This window comes from Gopherus flavomarginatus, chromosome 10 (assembly GCF_025201925.1).
Source record: "Gopherus flavomarginatus isolate rGopFla2 chromosome 10, rGopFla2.mat.asm, whole genome shotgun sequence".
Taxonomy (NCBI): domain Eukaryota; kingdom Metazoa; phylum Chordata; order Testudines; family Testudinidae; genus Gopherus; species Gopherus flavomarginatus.
The window spans coordinates 19,875,325-19,895,364 of record NC_066626.1 but is presented as its reverse complement, the minus strand read 5'-3'; the positions used below and the strand labels follow the sequence as shown (position 1 = coordinate 19,895,364).

The 20,040-nt window shown below is 43.8% G+C and overlaps 1 protein-coding gene across 4 annotated transcripts in view; it reads left to right on the top strand.

The window, feature by feature from the left end:
• The window catches only part of NRP2 (neuropilin 2), a 131,618-nt gene that overhangs the window by 76,061 nt on the left and 35,517 nt on the right, over positions 1-20,040 (top strand). For 2 of the 4 annotated variants that reach the window (XM_050969579.1, XM_050969581.1), the window contains exons 13-15: positions 10,470-10,732; positions 12,443-12,539; positions 16,372-16,413. In XM_050969579.1, the coding sequence (XP_050825536.1) occupies positions 10,470-10,732; positions 12,443-12,539; positions 16,372-16,413 (402 nt within the window). The remainder of the gene's footprint in view (positions 1-10,469; positions 10,733-12,442; positions 12,540-16,371; positions 16,414-20,040) is intronic. The other 2 variants (XM_050969580.1, XM_050969582.1) reach the window with 1 other exon arrangement.

The following is a 20,040-nucleotide window of genomic DNA, read 5'->3' as shown; positions in this document are numbered from 1 at the left end:
AAGAGGAATGCATATATATATATATGAAATACATTGATTGAGGAGAGTCCACTACACCTGTGCACACACCTCACTCTTAAACACTCTTAAACATGCGTGTGCACACACTCTTACTTATACACACACACACGCACGCGCACACACTTTTTCCAATTGACCAATAGGGCGCCCAGATCTCTTACAACCCCCATCAGCACTGTATTAAGCACAGGCTCTCTGGACATCTGACAGATTCTTTGGCTTGACACAGGTCACAGTGTGAAAAATGGAGAAACACATTTTCATATTTTGAGTGTTTATCTCTTCAGCCTTTGAGTGCTTGAGAAGATTAATATCTGAAGATCACTGGGGCCTCAGGCAACAGGAGAGAACACTTAGCGCCAGTCCCAGGCTTAAGAACCCTCCCCATCTCATTCGCTGTAATAATGTTTAATTAATGTAATAAGCCTCCTGCAAGTAGGAAAAAAAATTACTTATTTTTATAACTCAGACTCAATTTTTCATTTCATTTCCTCTCCCCTGAGTCTTCCTACAATTAATTGCCCTTTTTTTCTTAAAAGACTCATATGTGTTTGTTTAGGGATAATCTGGGATGAGTGATGCTCCTGCAGAGGATATGGCCTTCTCTGTGTGTCTGCAACATTAGTGGAGTTTTCTTCCTCTGTCCTTCACTTTCTTACCCTGCCTCTCTTTTTCTCTGCTACTTCTGCATTGCAGGTCCCTCTAGTCCTTAGGGCCTGGTCCCTAGCCCACTAAAGCCGGTGGGAGTCTTTCTGTTGATTTAGTGAGCTTTGCAGCTGGCCACCACAGAGAGATTTCTCTAAGTAATTGTTGTTCGCATTACAGTGGCAGCTAGAGTGTAGCGGTAGCCGTGTTGGTCCCAGGATATTAGAGAGACAAGGTGGGTGTTGTCTCTCCAGTAGCGCCTAGAGCCCCCCATGGAGTTTGGAGACAAGAGAGTCCCTGCCTTGAAGAGCTTACAGTCTAAACAGATGGGACAGACAAGGAGGAAACACAGGCATCGAGGGAGGAAGTGATTTGCCCAAGATCACGCAGCAGATCAGTGGCAGAGCTGTGAATAGAGCCTAGGTCTCTTTTTGAGCCTGGAATGCTTCATGATGACAAAGGCTACCAGAAAGCGAGCTGGCTCCCCAAAGTAGTGCTGGCCCCTTCTTCTCCCTCTGCCGCCACTCTCACCTGAAGCGCCGAGTCCATGAGAAGAGCCAGTGGCTTTAGAATCACAGCTGGCCCTGCCATGTTGATCAGTTACACCCTGTTGTTTTGAGAAGAATGTCAGGCACGATCATGTATGAGCCACCTGTCTGTGAGCGTGTCTAGCTTTTCACTGCACTGAAGAAATATAAAGGGATTTATACAAAAAAGGACCATTGGGTCTTACTTTGTTCCCGCTTTAAGAAATTAGGAAGGAAAACACAACACAAAATGAAACAACTATTTGCTTTTTCCAGCTTTAAAAAGAGACCTGTAATGTTAAAAAGAGCCTCTTGTAGCCTGCTGACTGGGAGCAGAGTAGCTGTATTGTTAGTTCACAGTCCTTCATTCCTCTGATGGTTTTCTAGTCACCCCCTCCGGCATTTTGCTTCTACTTATGAAACTCATTATCAGACACCAGGCAAGAAAGGATAAAAAGTCCTTTCTGTTCAGGGTGGTCTTTCCTTCTGAACCCCTGCTCCTACAAAGGGTGAGCAGTTGGGTGAAGGAGAGCAGCTATGCTTAGTTTAGAGGCAGGGCACATGCTAATGAGGGGTTCAAAGTTGTTGGAGATCCTTAAATTTTAAGGTGCTGACCTGGAATGCTTGGCTCTCCCATGATAGAAAGCAATGCACTGTGCCTTTAAGAGGTATGTGGAATGTGTTTCTGTTTCTTCATCAGATGGCAAAACAAAAAAATTAAATTAAAAGGAGGGGCCCTGGCTGAGTGAGCATGGGAAGGAGGAAGTGGCCACGCTGAAATAGCATCTGAAAGCATTTGATTAGAAAAGTCTGTCGAAAGACAGGCTCAGATTCCTTAGATATGTTCCCATTTCATTTTGTGTGTGTGATCACAATTATTCCTCTTCTTTGGCATGGATAATGGGTCCTCGAGACTGCCAAGTCACCCTCTGCTTTCATTCCATTAGTTTTATTTCCGAGATACTCTCACAGGCACCTTGAAGTTTCTTTTATCAGCACCATGTTCCTTGTGCTTTTAGCGACATGGATTGTCTCCATGTCATCTCTTAAAACCTCCAATGACAAATTCAGCTATCCCTATTGGCGAAAGTGGAGCCAAGCTGCTCAACTCAGCAGAAGCCTGTTCTTACACCAGCTGCTATTTCCCTTTTTGTGGGGCAAAGGAACCCAGTTTCTTCCACTGTCGTGCCCCAAAGAGGGATTGCAGTTTTTTCTCTCTGGATTTTCACATGCTTCCCAGATTTCCCCCATTAGCTGTCTTGAAGGTATTTACCACAATTTGCAACAAGATCAGGTTTCAATGAGGTTCTGATCTTGCTCCCCCAGAAGTCAATGGCAAAATGCCCATTGGTGTTAGTGGGGCAGGATCCAGGCCCTGAGAGACCTGAAGAAAAACCCACTTATTCCAGTTGTTAAGCTGGGTGTCTTGAGACGGGTAGGTGCTGACGAGCCCTGCCAAAGTCATCATCTTCACTGACTGCCAGGAGTCTGAAAATATACTGGGCATCATATTTTCAGCTGGTATAAATCAGTCTTGTTCCATTGCCATCAGCAGAATACGCCAGCTGAGAATCTGGACCACGGATGTTTAGACTTTTTTACAGTTGTTAAGGAAATTATTAGAAGATGTTACAAGAACACTGTCAGTTTAGAAATCCTAGAGCTCTATCATCCCTCCCTTGTACTTCCATTCCTATCTATCCAAGTGAGCAAAGGTTTTTCAGCCCTTCGTATGGGAAGTAAGCACCTGTATGAATCCACCATTGCTAACCACACCTGTGACTCTACAAAACTAATGGGTAGGATTTTTACAATGTATCTTTTCCACTATTATACTTTCTCTGAGACTGAGCCATGAAAATCAATGGAGAGAATTTCACTGTGTTTTTTGGTCTGTGGCCTGCTTCACTTTGGGGGGCAGAAGTGCTGCCGTACTTGGGTTGCAGACTCAACAGGGGAAGGTTTATTTGTTTAAAAATCTTTCCAATGGGGAAATGTTTGCATTGCTCTGAGGTTTTGCAAGAGCTCATTTTGTAAAAATAACACAAATATTGGGCCATAGTTAAGCTGCCGGTGACCCTTTTACCAACCTTGTGTTATTCCTCTGGAGTTTTTAAGGGCTAATTTTTTATCGCGGTCTATGAGAATTTAGGTGCTTGGACCTCAGTCCTGCCCCACTGAATCAATAAAAGCTTTGCTGTTAATTTCCATGGAGTAGGATTGGGCCAGTCCTGTGCATAGGGCCAGACTGTGATACCGTTGCTTGTGCTGATTAGAGCCTGATGCCAGGACAGGTCCCAGTGAAGTTTGGGGGCGTATTTGCAGTGTTACATCCTGCCCAATGTCAGTAAGGGTGACACAGTTTGACTCTTTGAGGCCAAACCCAATCACTTTGAAGTCAGTGGGAGTTTTGCCACTGATTCAGTTGGAGCTGAGTGAGCCGTCCAGTCCTAACTTGCACGAATAGACCCTGATCCTTGCGAGCTTTGCCAACGCCCCAACTAAGGTGGAGGTGAGTAGCTGCACTGCCCCAAGAACAGACCCTGAACCACATAGTGAGTTACAGTCTGATTGCTGATTCTTCCCTTGCTCCCAGCCCTACTCCTGGTGCTGATCCCTTCACCTGGTGCACCAACTAAGCTGCTCAAGCCACTCCCCATGCTCATGCACAAGAGGGAGAGCAGCAGCCCTGCAATGGCAGCCTCTCCCTTCCCCCTGTGATGCAGATAGCCTGAGCCGAGTGCACTGCAGCACAGCCAGGGTCACACTCTGTCCCTGAACGCCTGGCAAAACTCCCATTAACTTCAGTCACAGGAGTACTTGGCCCTAGGCTTATACACAGAGGCCAATCTTCCTTTCGTAGCGTATACATGGATGTTTTGCATTCCTTTGCTCCACGTACAAATGTCCACATATTGCCTGTAAAACTGGGCAGGAGAATTCTTTGGAAAGCAAAGAGGATTTTTTAAAACGTTAGGTAGTGGACTGGCTCATCCCATGGATTCATGAAAATGGCTCAGTGGCGAATGACTCCCAGGGCCAGGTTTTGAAACATTTGCGTGCCCAACATGTGTCAACAAAAACGGATGCCTGGATGGTGCACGTAATGCCTTTATTTGTGGGTTGATGTATTTCGTTGTGCATGCGTAAAAGTGTGTAGGCACACAGATTGGTGTGTGGAACCCTGGGCGCACACACATCCGATACATACAAAAGTGCGCCGTTTCCATTCGTTTGTAGGTGATCCTCATGCAAATATTGAGCAGAACATGTATCATAAACATCTGGCTCTAACTACTACTTGAGCATCTGAGGCACTGAGCACCCACAACCAGACTTTACATGGCCCTCATATTGGAGAACCCCACAATCAGTATGAATTTTTAGCTTACCAACACCCCTGGGAGGTAGGGGAGGATTTCACAGATGGAGAGCTAAGTACAGGGTCACACAGCAGGTCAGTAGCATAGCTGGGAATTGAACCTCAGATCAGTGCCCTGTCCACTGGACCATTTACTGCAAGCTTGGAAGAGCAGGAGCTAGCTATAGATACATAGATACAGATGGAAGTGGTAGTTGTGAATATGACCTAGTGATGGAAATCACAGACAGCAAAGCTCTGCAACTAGCAGCAGGACATGAAGACCTAAAGGAGCAGGAGAATATATTTGCTTTAGCCAATATGAAGCAGGTGTTGGTGAGGTACCGTGCTTTCACTGAAAGTCCCAGAGGAGTTAGCTTTGTAATAATGGTCAATGCAGTGACTTGTGAAAGAGGTCTAGGTGAATGCAAAGATCCTGCATAAGAATACAATTGTTAAGTCAACACTGTCCAGTGAAGAGGAAACTCTATGACCTTTGACTGAGAATTGTGGTAATTGATTGTCTATATCCGACCCAACGTGTTCTGTTTCAACACCTCCAGATGTGCTGCTGTGACCAGTCATTGTATCTGTTTTTCTTGGGAGCCAATTGTTGTGTATTCAGGAACCAAGTACAGACAGATTGACCTTGTGAGATAAGCTGCTGTACCAACTCATGATTTAAGCATGACCTGAGCTATGAGACTTCATCTCCTGCTGCACCTAATACTCTCTCACATGGCTCGCTAGTAGGAGGGGAAGGTGCTAGCCAAAAGAAGTGCGTGTTGGCCAGATGGTTTGTTTGGATTTCCAGATGGTTTGTTTGGAGGATCAGTCTTCTGATTGATCTGGGGCTCACTAAGGTGCACATATAATTGATTATGCTGTTGTCTGGTCGGTGATAGTTGTATGTTCACGCTGCTCTTGCTCTACTAAATCCAGATGCATCCATAAATCTCCATGGGAAGTGACAGAAGCACCAATTGCAGAAACAGCAGTAGGCTAAGATGCCTGAACATATTTGTCCTGTGAACTGGCCTTTTGAACCTCTGATCCTAGTTCTGTGGGAGCCTTATCGACTGTGTCATTAGCAAGAACAGATGCTTTGAATCAGAGATCCAGGGAAGTGACTGAAATGCATTTTTTGATCCTGAAAGGATTGATAAAATCTTCTGTATAGTTTTTTCTTCAAATGTTTAGCAACACAAGAGATTTTCTTTCAGGTGTCTTCTCTGCGCTGCAAGCCTTCCATTAACTGTGTCAAAAATATCAACTAGTGGAACAGCGAGGCTCTGACATGCTGCGTCAGCAATTAGCTCTGCGGTGGCCTTGTTTAGTTGGTCTCAGCATGTTCACAAGGCTTTTCATTAAGGTCCCTCCAGCCATTAGAATGACCCACTAGCTTCATGTTCAAATGGCATAGCAAGTAATGTCTGCCTTTGCTCAACTAGTCTCTCTAAACTGCATTATAAAGCACAAAAACACATCCCAACAAAACCCGCCATCAGCTGCAGGGGAGCAGTTGGTGGAATTGCCCAAAGAATGAGCACACCTGTGAATCATACTGCTTGGTATTGTTCAAATAAGTCAAGACAGCACTTTATCACTCCAAAAAGAGACCAGCCGAGAGTCCTTATAAACACAGAGATCTTCGAGTTTCAGCAGCCTACTACGTCTCTGAAAGAGGTAGTGTGGAGGCGATATTGGATTGTTTTGAGCAGAATTTCAGAAGATTCTTTAATTACACACACTGCTGGAAATGGGAAGGGTTAACAGGTCAAATCAGCCCTGCTGTATAAGTAGACACAACTCTACTGAAGTCAACATATTTTCACCAGGGCTGGATTTAGACCAGGCTGTTTTCCTAGTCCAGCGGTGGCGTGATGCACAGCCAGATCAATGTGTGCATGTGCACAAAGCAAGGTGCTGGTGCCATATTTTCTTCAACTCTGTAATTTATGCAACCTCCTGGTTTTTTGAGCGCCTTTGACCATCTTCAAGACCTTGGGAGCTAGGGTAGCTCAGTACTTCACTCGATGAGGCCACTTTTATTTAGATTCCTAAATGAGGATTAACTCTAGCTTTGGGGAGCTGGGTATGCAGAGGCCACATTTAGGATCGAGGCCCCATTGTGCTAGATGCTGTACAAACACATAGGAGACATCCCGACCCCGAACAGCTTACAGTTCAAGGCACCAGTTCTGCAATTGGATCCACCAGACAGCCCCTGATACCAGACAGAGCCCTGTTAACTTGACTGGATCTCTCCCAGGACACAAGGATCTCATAGCAGGATCAAAGTCTAAGAAGCCAAGCAACACATGGAGGGTGAGGATACAGTCAAATATATTCCATTTTCAGAAAGTGTTAAAAACTCAGAAATCCAAGTGGTGTTTTTTATTCCTGACTGGGTGACTTGCCTGGGAAGCAGTTTTAGCTTCAAGATAATTATACTGTTGCTGTTCGTTTTTTTTTTTTTTTTTTTGAGTGTGTTTGGTTGGTTGGTTGGTTGGTTGATTTTGTTTTTCCTTTGAAAAGGCTGGTGGTGAATTATAGAAAGAGAATTTGAATTCAGGAGACCTTGGCGACTGATTATATCTTATCACTGCATATGCGTGAAGTACAGCTTGTTCTTTTTTCTTCCTCCACTTGTTTATCTCTTGCATCTTCTCCTCCTCCACCACTACTCTGTAGTGAATCACTAGTCCCCTCCTCCATTAGAGAACAGCATGGTACTTTTTCAAATGATTTTCATTCAGCTGGGACTTGGCAAACACTCTGATTTTTTCTCTGCTGATGTTTGCATTAAAATGGACAAAGTGGACAAATTCATGTGAAGTCAGTGGAATTTCTCAAGGAATGAATGTGTCTCTGTTACTTTTTGATCATATGTCCAGGGAGTACACAAAAGTTCAGTATTTTGATCAGACAAAATTTGACTTTAACTTCATTTAACTGTTGCAGCAGCAGTAAAAAATTGATTGTATGGGTTTTTTTGGGTGGGAGGGGAGGGATCTGTCTTCTGGTGTTTTTGAAACCTGAGTTCAGTCAATCTACAGGTCTCTGTTTCAAGTTCTGGAGATGCATTTGGTCTGATTTTCAAATTGCTCAGTGTTGAACTAATTTTTCTGTTGATATTGGTGGTAAAACTTCAATGGGAGCAGACTTAGGCCAGTTAAGAACTTTTCAAAATCCCACCCATCAAGGTCAAAGGAGCTAAGACAGCAGGAGTGCAGTAGGGAGAGGAAACTACACATCGCTAAGGCCTGATCAACACTGGAGGGGAGTGTTGATGTAAGATATGCAACTTCAGCTACAGGAATACCGTAGCTGAAGTCGACATATCTTATTCCGACTTACCTCTCGTCCTCACGGCGCAGGATTGATGTCCGTGGCTCCCCCATCAACTCCGCTACTGCTGCTCGCTCCGGTGGAGTTCCAGAATCGACGGGGAGCACGTTCGGTGATCGATATATATTGCAATATCCACGATAAATCGATCGCTACCCCTAAGGGTCTGGACGTACCCTTAGTCTGTGGTATCTATGTCAGAGTGAAGGAAAGGAGAAAAGGGCTGTCACATGGTATGCTAATGACACATACCAGCTATAGAGTACATAAAGTACAGTTCCATTCTATGCATCTGATGAAGTGGGTTTTAGCGCATGAAAGCTTATGCTCAAAATAAATTTGTTAGTCTCTAAAAGCCACAAGTACTCCTGTTCTTTTTGCAGTAATATCAGCAGTAACTTTCCCTCAAAATTCAGTGTATTTCAGAATTCCAGGGCTTCCACATACTGTATTGCAGGAATAGCGCATAGAGTGGACCACATGGTTCTTTTGTGGAATTTATTTTAATGCCATGGGTTAGATAAAGATATTGAGTAGTCTAGATCAACCCAGCCAAGTGCCATGCCAAAGGCCTTTTGCTGCTACATGCATTTCCGAGTCCAGTTACATCTGTGGACTTCACCTGTGTGATCAGATGTGGTTGGCCTTTATAAGTACTGCTATCTGTTCCTCCTCCCTAGGGATTGTTGTGTAGTTATAGTCTGAAAAGTGACTTGTGTGTTTTAAAAAAGCATCACTGTACTCAACACACCTGCTTCTGGTGTTTAATACTGTCTGAGTCATATTTGCTTATTTTTCTTACAAAAACAAGTTTGATCTCTTATTTGCACTTCAGGGCCAATCCAGCTACAGCATGGAAAAACAGAGAGCTGGGTTTATCATCAACAAAATTGTCAGCTAGGTTTGATTGCAAAGTGCTTACCACTGGTGATGAAAGGAGTCACAAAGAACACAGCTTGATAAGCTTGATATCCAGATAGTAAGATGCATTTGCAATGCTGGTGGTTAGAAAAATCAACTTCAGGCTTGTAAACTAAGCAAATTTCAGGCAGAATAAATATGAAACCCCTCACAGTGTCATTATTATAGAGTCATTTTTTCTGACTATAACTGCACTGAAACTTGTTCTAATTACATCAATCTTTGGCTTATGCTTTCCAGTGTCATTATTGGTATCCTACCACACTATGGCTGCTGGCGAAAAAGACATCTCCCTTACTGCTCAGGCTTTTTATTATACAGTGGGTATTTCTCTTTCAAACACTAAACTCCACGGAAGTTCTGAGTGTATGCTTGATACAGCACAGGTTTTCTAACTCCCAGTAATATCTCTTGATTTATCCGGATTGTTTGCAATGTAGCCCTTGGCAGGGCTAGTTTTGTCTCAGTCCCTGTAAAATCCTGACTTTTTCACAGAATTCTTTTCTCTTGAATTTTTCTGTCACTATTGGTTGTCACTTCACAGAGCTATGTCTCAGACTTCCCAACAGCAGGAACAAAGTTTTCAGTTTATTGTTCCAGTCTCTCTGTCCCAACAGCTACCACCCTGTGTATCTCCCCTCCATGAAATGGTGCTGAATGAATGTGCAGCAGTGTTTTTGTTTGTTTTTAAAATGAGAGACACCTCAGATTTGCCATAAATATTGCCCATGGTATTTTGTTGGGATCCTTGTTGTGAATCCTCTGAGACTATGTTCTGAGCTAGTTCATGCTGGACGGGCAGCAAGAATGAACACTCATTCTTTCTGCCCATTTTTTGATTTGGCACCAGTAGAAATTAAGCCCAGTATTCATGTTCCAAATAAAAAGGAAATCCCAGTTTGGGAATGTGTTTGAACCTGAATATGAAGTTCACCTGGCTCTGCACAGCAAATGACTCACTAAACAATTGTGTTTGAGTTTCAATCACTATATGATACTCAAAAAGGATGCCCCTTAATGTCCACAGTGTAGGTGCTAAGCAGGGGCGGCTCTGTGTTTTTTTCCGCCCCAAGCATGGCAGGCAGGCGGCTTTTGGCAGAACGCCTGCAGGAGGTCCGCTGGTCCTGCCGCCGAATTGCCGCCGCCGAAGCCACCGCTGCGCTGGTGCCTGGAGCCACCCCTGGTTCTAAGGACCAGCATACTCCATGAAGCAAAATAGGAGTTGATGTCCTTTAGAAGAACCAAGAGATGAAGCATCACACAAAGAATATATTGTGGGCTCCATTTTCAAACCTGAATACCTAAGTTAGAGCACCCAACTTTGCCCCTGGGTACTGAAATCAACATGGACACCCAAAGACCCTTTAGGGATCTTGTTCCCATTTGAGCATCCAGGTATAGATCCAAGTGCCCTAACTTAACTACCTGGATTTGAAGATTGGTCCAATTAACAGGGAGAAATGTAATCAGCCCTCTGGGACAACACTGCGTTCCTATGTGAGAATTTCTCCTTTGGATGAGAACTATGAAGTGCCATCAGCTGTGCTTGCTATCCTCCCCAGCTGAGAACTGCAAGGTGTAACTTTCATTACAAATGCTAACAAGTGATCTGATCAGGTTTTACTTCTTTTCTCCTTGAACAGAGAGTAAAAGCTACTTGCAGCTGCAGAGCAGTGGAAGAAGAGAGGACCAGCGTGTTCGGCTCGTCAGCCCCATGATCTACTTGCCCAGGAGTGCTGTCTGCATGGTGTTCCGGTACCAAGCATCTGGTGGGAGTGGGATAATGCTGCAGGTGTGGCGGGAAGCGAGCCAGGAGAAAAAGCTGTTGTGGATCATCTCAGAAGACCAAGGGGATGAGTGGAAAGAGGGACGGATCATTCTGCCAAGCTACGATATGGACTATCAAGTAAGATGATAAAGGGCCATTTGTTCTCAGCTTCCAGTGGCTTTTAGTGATAGTTATATCAATATTTCAAAGGGCTGTGCCCATTCATCATTAGGGAACGTTGTTGAGCGGAGCTGTTTTCATTGTATTTCTTATGTTGCTATAGTAACTAAATAACACTCTATTTGTTATTCAGAATGTGCCTGTCCTTATACGCAGACTTAGGGTTTTGTTCATCTTGTTGCCTTTTATATTCCTGAAATCTCCCCTTTTACAAATATTTTCCTCCCTTTCCTTTTAGATGTTTATCAGGTAATCTGACAAGAGACACAAAGCCCTAAGGAGCAAACACAAACAAATCCTGCCAGCAGAAAGGTGGGGAGGTGGGAGGGAGGGAGCCCACTTTGAAAAAGAGAATGAAAAAAAAGCAAACACCACGTTCCTGACCTTGGCTCCAAGTCTGGGGGTTGGGGATGGGAGAGGGTGAAATCAGGTCTGTGTGCACCTTGAGACCAGAAACCATTCAAGGCAAGCAGACTTAACAGCCTGATCCTGCCTCCATTGTGTCAGTAGGAAGAGGATCGGGCCCAGATAGATGCAACCCATGTGCCCAGTCCTGCAAAATCTCTCCAAAACTGCCAGCACCCCATTGTGAAGTTAATGAAAGGGTTTGCAAAACAGTGTATCAATCTCTCCTCCAGCCAAAGAGCAGCTACGGTTGGCTGGTAAGGCAAGCCAAAGCTCAGCCAGCTAGCCAGAGAACATGTGCTGCCTATTCTTATTTCTTATTGAGTCACTGTGCTCAGCATTGTCCAAAACAGAAGGGAAAACATGGTCCCCGTGCCGTGGAATTTAGGGTCTGACCCTGCAGTCTTGACTTGCAAAACTCCCAGTTGAGGTCGGGGGGTGGGGGCGGGTTTGCTTGTGTGAGGACTGCAGGATTGGGCTTCAAGTTATCAGTGGAAAGGAAGCAATGGCTGCAAACATGAAGCAAAGGTCTTTGTACCGGTGTCCCTGGAGATGTATTGCTGGTTTGTGTGCGTTCATTTGGCTTTTTAATAAAATATCAATGCACGCAATGTGCTTCCAGATAGGGTACCTGGCATTTAGATAGTATTTTGCATGTTAAAAATGATGCACAGCTACTAAATAACTAACTGAATATTACTTAAGTAATGCAGGTATTTTCACTCAGCATTTTTCACAGCTTAATATTATCACTTTAATCTTACTCCAGGTATTAAACCTCTTTTTTATCATGTCCCGTGTCCAGTATTAACTCAGTCAGCTAGCTCCTCAGCTGGTATAAATCCATGTTGCTCCATTGACTTCACTGGAACTATGCTGATTCAGTCCTGCTGAGCCCATGATAACCAATGAAACCCCAAGTCAATTGCCTTGTTTTGTAGTCCCTGAAAAATAAGTTTTATTCAAACAAACTTCAAGTTGGGAATCCAGCTGTCAACTGATGGGCCAAATGATGAACTCCCTGAATTTTCACTCAGTCCCTACTCAGACAGAACTCTCACTGCCAATAGAAGTTTTGCCGGAGTGAGGACTGGTAAAACCAGGTAAGGATGCCATCATTTGGCCCCTTGCCATTAGCTTCTCAGGTGTGACTGAAAAGTGGGGAGCACATTTTCAGCTCTTTCTCGCAGGGGAACAAGGACTGCTTGTGCTGCTTGGGAGTGGAAGCCTAACGGTGACATTTCTGTTCTGATTTGCTTGTAGATTGTGTTCGATGGTGTTATACGCAAAGGCCATTCGGGAGAAATTGCCATCGATGACATCCGGATTGGCTCCGATATCTCCCTAGAGAATTGTATGGGTACGTAAACATCTGTCTTGCAGACTTATAGATATTTAGGGCCAGAATGGATCTTTGTGACATCTCGTCTGACCTCCAGCATAACACAGCTCATGGAATTATACCCGGTGATTCTGGTATCCTCTCAGCTGCACAAAATGAAACAAGGAATCACAGTTGCATGCAGCAAAAGTAGTCCAGTTCATGAGATCCTTTGTTTCTAGGATTCTGCCAAGGAACTGGAACTCTTCTCCTGCCTGAGCTGTAGTGAGTTTTTGGATTTCAACAAAGCTACTCTTTGCATCTGAAGGATATCAGGGAAAATAAGTCCCTAGGGAACATAAGTACTGGTGTCAAAGGCATCAAGAGGAATATATATGTCTACAGAGGAGGGCTGAAACAATAGGTGACGTTATTAAGGAACACTCTGTAGAAAAAGGATATACACAAAATTTAAAAGGAAAGTGCTAGACACAGGAAACCAGCTGCCAGTCAACATTACATGCTTGGAGGGACTGATGGATTCAATAGGAGCCTTTTCTAATGAGAAATAAATAGCAGAGGGGTTTTATAGCAGTGTTAACACAATAATGAAAGAGAAGCTTGTGCTAGAATTCATCATTTCCTCGTTCAGGGCAAAAGTCAGGTAGACAGGTTCATTAAACATGAAAGCTACATAAGCTTTAAAAACGTTTATTAGAGGTTTACCACTGGAATGGTAATTCAACTGTTCATCCGTCTAGCCTACCCATCCCTCTATTGTATTTAGATAATGGCAGTCCCCAGATAATGAACATGGGATAGAATCTGCCAAGATGTTCATTCCCATTGATTTCAATGTCCTGGCAGGGTCTGGCCCTAGAGGAGTGGTGGGTGGAGTTGGACTATGTAAAATATCTAATTAGTGGGGTCTGTGTTGGCAGACATCCATGGGAGTGGGCCTCCCATTCTGTACAGCAGCAGGAGAAGTGCTTGGCTGTTGGCCACACCTAACCGGACTGAAATCAGAGTCTTTCCATTGGAGCTGGCCGTGGCCCAAGGTGGACTTAAAAAGGTTACATCAGCAAGCTGTCTCTGCACAGATTGCCAGGGGCCTCCTAAATTCAGCAAGATAGGACACTAGGACAAGCGAGAAAATGAACCACACATAACAGTTGTTAGTCACGTTGCTTAATGCACCACTGGAAGGCTCAGATACTGCGGTGATGAGGGCAGTACAAGAGCTTGAATAGAATAGAATAGAATAGAATAGAATAGAATAGAATAGAATAGAGGTCAACTTCTTGTCCTGGAGTGGTTCTGAGCTCCGTGGGTCCAAGTTTCTTTGAAGCTTTGAACTCTACTGACCGCTTGCCCTCGTGCCAAAAGAGCTAATGTTGCATGTGAAAAATTCTGTGTTGGCATTTGACAAACATGGCATGGCGTCCATAGCATAAGAAAGAAATGCGAATGATGAATAATACTAATAACTTTTCTTTTCTAGCTTTTTTAAAATACTCAAACTTGCCTGATTAGCCAATATTTTGTTTTTATCCACATGTAAGAAAAGCTTTAAGTGTTAAAACAAAGCCCTTTGTAAGTCATAAAGGTCCAAAAAATGTTAGACACTAGCTCTAAAAATTGCTTCAGACTGCTACATAGATTTACTTGTATCTTTTCAGGAACTTAAATCTGGACCTATGAACCTAATAGTAAATGGTGATATTTTGGTTTTGATTATGCCTGACAAAGGGATTATTAAATGGTTTTAACTGAAAAATGTAACGCTATTTCAGCTGTAAGGTAACTTCTGAAGCCACTAGAGTAATATGAAACAATATGCACATACCACATTCCCTCTTTGTCAGCACCATAAAAATAACTGACAAGGGTAACAGGCTACTGTTTTTAAAATGTAATCCTGGGAAGTAATCTGATTCCATTTCAGCCTGAAAAGAACTCTAACTCTCAATAATTTTTTCCTTTTGAAAACCTGTCACTCGTGTTCTGAACTTGAGCGATGATTTCACAGTGCTCTATACAGCCACAGCCTGGTTCTATGACTCACAGGCGTAATGCAGAAGTAATCTAAAAATACTCAGAAATCTATTACTTTTGAGAGCAAGTAATCACTACTAAGCACTGATTGTTGTTTTTCAGATCCAGTAATTTGTAACAGATCACTTCTTCAAAGTAACTGCAAAAATCACACTCCTTTGTTTATCGGAACTGTAAGACAGAGGGATGCATGGCTAGCCAGAAGTGATGTGGCCTGTGAAAATTGAAACTAGAGATGGGCTGGAACCCAGACCCCAGATCCAAATACCACCCACCTTTCAAGGTGTTTTGGAATCTGAACACTGATTCAGATTGGGATTTGGTAGCAGGCTCCTATTCCTATGATGAGTGAATCCCTGAATTCAAACACTTCTGAATTTGGGGCATATTGTACCCTGAAGTCTGGATCTAAATCCAACTTTTTAGCTCACGCTAATCTCAGACTGGCTTTGATGGCATGTGGCCCATCGGTAACTGCCAGTAGCAAAAATTCCCAATGGCTGGAGACGGGACACTAGATGAGAGGGCTCTGATTTACTACAGAGAATTCTTTCCCAGGTGTCTGCCTGGTGTGTCTTGCCCACATGCTCAGGGTTTAACTGATCGCCATATTTGAGGTTGGGAAGGAATTTTCTTCCAGGGCAGATTGGCAGAGACCCTGGGTTGTTTTTTTTTGCCTTCCTCTGCACAGCAGCGCCGGCAGCCTTTTTGGCGCCATAGGCGGCGGAAGGACCTGCCCTCAAAATGGTGCCTCTGACAGAGGCGGCGGAAGGTCCTGCCCCCGAAATACCACCGACGACTGCGGCGGCCAACTATCCGGCCACCGCAGTTGCCGCCCCCCAAATGTCAGCACCCTAAGCAACCACCTAGGTAGCCTAATGGGTTGTGCCAGCCCTGCCACTGCAGCGTGGAGCACAAGTCATTTGCATGTTTAAACTAGTGTAAATGGTGAATTCTCTGTAACTTGAAGTCTTTAAACCATGATTTGATGACTTCAGTAACTCAGCCAGAGGTGAGGGGTCGATTTCAGGAGTGGGTGGGTGAGGTTCTGTGGCCTGCAATGTGCAGGAGGTGACACTAGATGATCATGATGGTCCCTTCTGGCCTTAAAGTCTGTGAAAGAGAGGCCTCTTCAGTACTGTGAAATCCACACCCCTGATTCCATTGAGGGGCTCCTGTGAGTTATCGCAGCGTTTGCTAGATAGAGTTGCCACCTTTTAAATGCAAAAGAAAACGTAGCCCCCCTGGCCTGTCAAGACAAGCCTACCACAACTCCAACAACAAGGTAACTCCACAATACCCCCTTCAACAGTCACTTATAGTATCTAGAGAGGTAATGATTGATAACTTCATTGATAACAAATGGGCATTTGTTTTATCAGCGCATTTTGCAAGCCTGTCTTTGTAGTCTATTTCATTTAGCCCATTGTCACTGAATGTGCAGTTTCTGATTTCAATCTTTTTTTTTTCCGGGCGTGTGGTAGGATCACTTGCACCATTGTCAGGGTAGATGGTGTTGCTGCAGGTGGTGAGTGCCTCCTCACATGGCCAGGAGAACGCAACAGAGGAGGAGAAGGACGCTGGTGTATGATTTTGGGTCTCACCCAGGAATTTATATACAGTTGGTGGGTCACCTTAGTAAAAAGTTTGGGAACTACTGGATTAGGGCTCCCCATTTAGTCACAGTGGTCACAGATGCTGATGTCGAGCCCGAGGAGATGTCACTGATAAGTCACTAGGGACGCATCCAATGTGATCTTCTGTTTGTTTTAAACATTCTCCCTTCTAAAATCAGAATATTATTTTCCATTTGCAGAACCCATCACAGCTTTCCCAGGTGAGAACTTCTACATTCCAGGTAAAATGGCACTTATTTGAGTAATTTCTCTGATGGCATGATTTCATTTTTGTTTTTTATTTTTTTAATCAGTGTGCGTGCATATGAAAATAATGTGCGCTGTTACGAGACAGGAGAAACTGTAAATGTGTAATATGCCTTCGCATCAGCAGAGGGCACTAGCCTATGCACTCTTTGTGCAGAGGAGGGGAGAGGATAGCAGAGCAGGCTTTGCTACCTCATGTCTAATTAAAGTTCGGAAACCCATTATCAAGACAAATAAGACCGGATAAAGTGCTCTGCTTCACAATGCCCAGGGAGGCGCAATAAAGCTTAAATGTAGGACCCAGGAGCAAAGACTAACCACCAGTAGATTTAACCAAAAAAAATTGGTAGTGAGTCAATAATGAAAGGGGTGGCAATGATTTATTTTATCATGAAGATGGGTGCTTTCCAGTGTACAGATGCCAAAGCTATTAGTGAGGTACAGTGGCAGCAGGCCTGTTTGCAAGGAGAAGGAAATTAGGCGGTAGAATTGGAAGAACAACTGCCACCAGGAGTTTGGAAGTTGACATTCAATAAAAGAGAAACAAGGTGAAATGATGCATTTAATAGCGTAATGCTAGTCTAAAGAATAGCAAATGGGATTCTTCTCTTTGATAAAACCTACAGAGTAAAACAAAAGGAAGAGGAATTCAGAGATAGTGCCTGCTCATTAAACATGTTTCTGGTTCAGCAGGGATGCTGTTTTCTACACTGAAAAAATGTGATCTGTCCTCTTTTGGGGAAGATTTTTCATCTTTTTTTCAGTGTCTCCAGGCTCACTACCTCTCCAGGAGTGAATGTGTAGATTGTCAAACTCCAAAAAAGGAAAAGCAGGAATCCTTAGTTTTAAAAGGCATTCTGCCTATTTTAAAATGGCCCCTTTATTTTCAGCTGGTTATAATATCCTTCCTGACCATCTCTCCTAAACTATTGCATGGAACTGTTAAAAGGTGTTGGGTTTCACCCCAGAGCTAATTGCTTTTCAGTGATTGGTGAAGCCGTTCCTTTGTCAATAGTTTTTAAAGTGCTTTGGGATCCATGGCTCCAGATGAAAATGATCCAAAGCCCACTGGCATTGCCAGAGAATCTCCCATTGACTTCAGTGGGGTTTGGACCAGCCTGTAAGTTATTGGCATTAGAAGAGACACCCTCAGAGTTAACAATGAGCTAATATTATAGTTATGGTGATATTCTTAATGTAAGCTTTCTAGGTATTTGGCTTGTTTATATATCCTTCCACTGAGACCCACAGCCTTGGTGAGAAGCTGGTACAGTATTCTAGCCCAATGATCTAAAGCCTTGTAACCATTACACAGACCATTCCTGTACGCTGCTATATAATGTACTTTCTTTTCCTAAAGGCACTAACCAGCCTGTGTTCTTGGGCTCTATCCTATTACAAGCTTCCTTTGAGACTGTGTCATATTGCCATAGCATCTCGGTCGGGCTCTCTGTACCCTTTGTGGAGAACCTCTGCAGAGCATTCAGAGAGAGACTGGGACATGAACTAAAAATAATGAGCGAAATCCTGGCCCTGTTGAAATCAGTGGCAAAACTTCCATTGACTTCAACAGTGCTGTGATTTTACCCAACACACTCAACCCCCCAGCCCATGTGCAGGCAAAAGTAGAAGGGCGGCACTGGCTGGAGACCCTCATCCACGAACACCCTTCCCAGTAGCTGAAACTGAGGGAGGAGGCTATCACCAGCTAAATACCTCCCAGGGCCTGGCTGGTGAGGGGGAATTGAGAGGCTGATGGGCCAGACCGGCAGTAGGAGGGAGTGGGAGCAAGAGCTTTCTGTGGGGCAGGGAGGAAAGCAGTGGTTTTCTGGTTGATTGTTGTGTCCCAGAAATGATAGAAATACCAGCAGTTCTTCCCTTCCTCCATCCTGTGTTCACATGCACTGATTTGTTCACTGTGACTTAACAGTAAATCCCAGTGTTTGGTTTCTAGATGGGGAAAGTGATTGAGGAAGGCTGAGTCTCAGGCTAAAGCAGAGGTTTAATAATCTGAAGGCTGCCAAGAAAGTCTTATTGCTACGACTGTTATTACTCCATACATGTGCTCTGGGCCACCATTTCCTTTACTGCTGAGGTACTGCTACAGGTCCCATCATGCACTGCTCCATCTCAATGCAGAGAATGGGCACACTAATCAAGATGGAGTGTTACATGGTAGGACCTGTGGTCGCCGTGGATCTCACCTCTTTTTCAAGGAGGAGGATAGCTGGAATCAACCTGTCCTTGTGCTAATTAGGTGCATCCCTTTGGCTCCTGGCAGGACAAAGTTCATGTTCCCCTAGATTAATGTCCTTTTAATATCCAGCAAAACTGCTTGCTCCAAGGGCAGATTGAAAAACCCAGACAGTTTAACTATAACCCAGTGTGGATGCATGGGCCGTGGTAAGTCTAACGAACATCTCAGCAAGTGGGTCAGGCTTTGATAGGACCAGTCAAGTGTGCATAAACTATGACCCCATTTGAGATATGGAACATTTGACCCTGACAAAAAAGGCATTACAAGATCCAGTGTCTGGAAGCTGAATGAAGCTAGACAAATTCAGGAGCAAGTTTTTAACCATTACCACAACTTCCCTGGGAACGTGGTAGATTCTCCATCTTTAAAAATGGATGTCTGTCTAGCTTTACATCAGCCAGCAGGTCTGGGCTTGATGCTGGAGTCATTTGGTTGAAATACTATGGCCTGTGTTATACAGGAGGTCAGACTAGATAGTCATAATGGCCCTTTCTGGCCTTGGAATCTATGAAAAACAAGTCCATATTGGCATATTTTTCAGTGATTTCTAAGAGGACCATGTATCTGTGACATGGTTGTGGCACAGGGCCACAGACTTAGGGGTTCTAGACATATTATTTTCTACTTTTGTCCTTTATGATTTTTGTTCTTACTTAACTAAATCTTTGGTTTTAATGTTAAATCCTGAAATTGCTGTGTGGCTGGGAGGGTGGAGTGGTAGTGTGTAGGCAGCACAAGGGTGAACGTCAGCACACGTTGCACACAAACAAAATGTCCCAGAGCCTGTAGTCTGAATCAGACTTACAATGATATGCATCCCAAGTCATGCATAAAACAAAGTGCACACGAACCTGACAGAAACAGAAAGGCGCTTTTTTTTTTAGAACTAGGGCTCTAATGAATGAAAGAAAGGAGAGTGTGTGGGATGTGTGGGAGAACGTAAGGGAGACCAGCAAAGTAATGTAGTTAAGAGGATGGGTTTTTTTCATCTTAGCAGAGCATTTTTCTATATATAAAATAAACTACCAGAAAACAAAGAGCCAGTAAAACAGAGCCGATAACATTGGTGTACTGTATGCATGTACTGAATGACTGACAGCTATTTATAGCAGTCGGCAGCATAAGGAAGAACTACATTTAATGCTACAAGTTGGTTTTGTTAATGCTTGAAGACAAATGAGTGGAATTCCTTAACTAGTTGAGTTGCTAAATTGACTTTCCAGACCTCTGCTATCTCCTCAGCCTACCTTGGGCCAGTGTGATGTAGTAATTAAAGCAAGAGACCTGGTGCTAGATCCTTGGGACCGGGCTGGAGTAGAGCAGAGGTGGCTTGAAGCCATCTTTA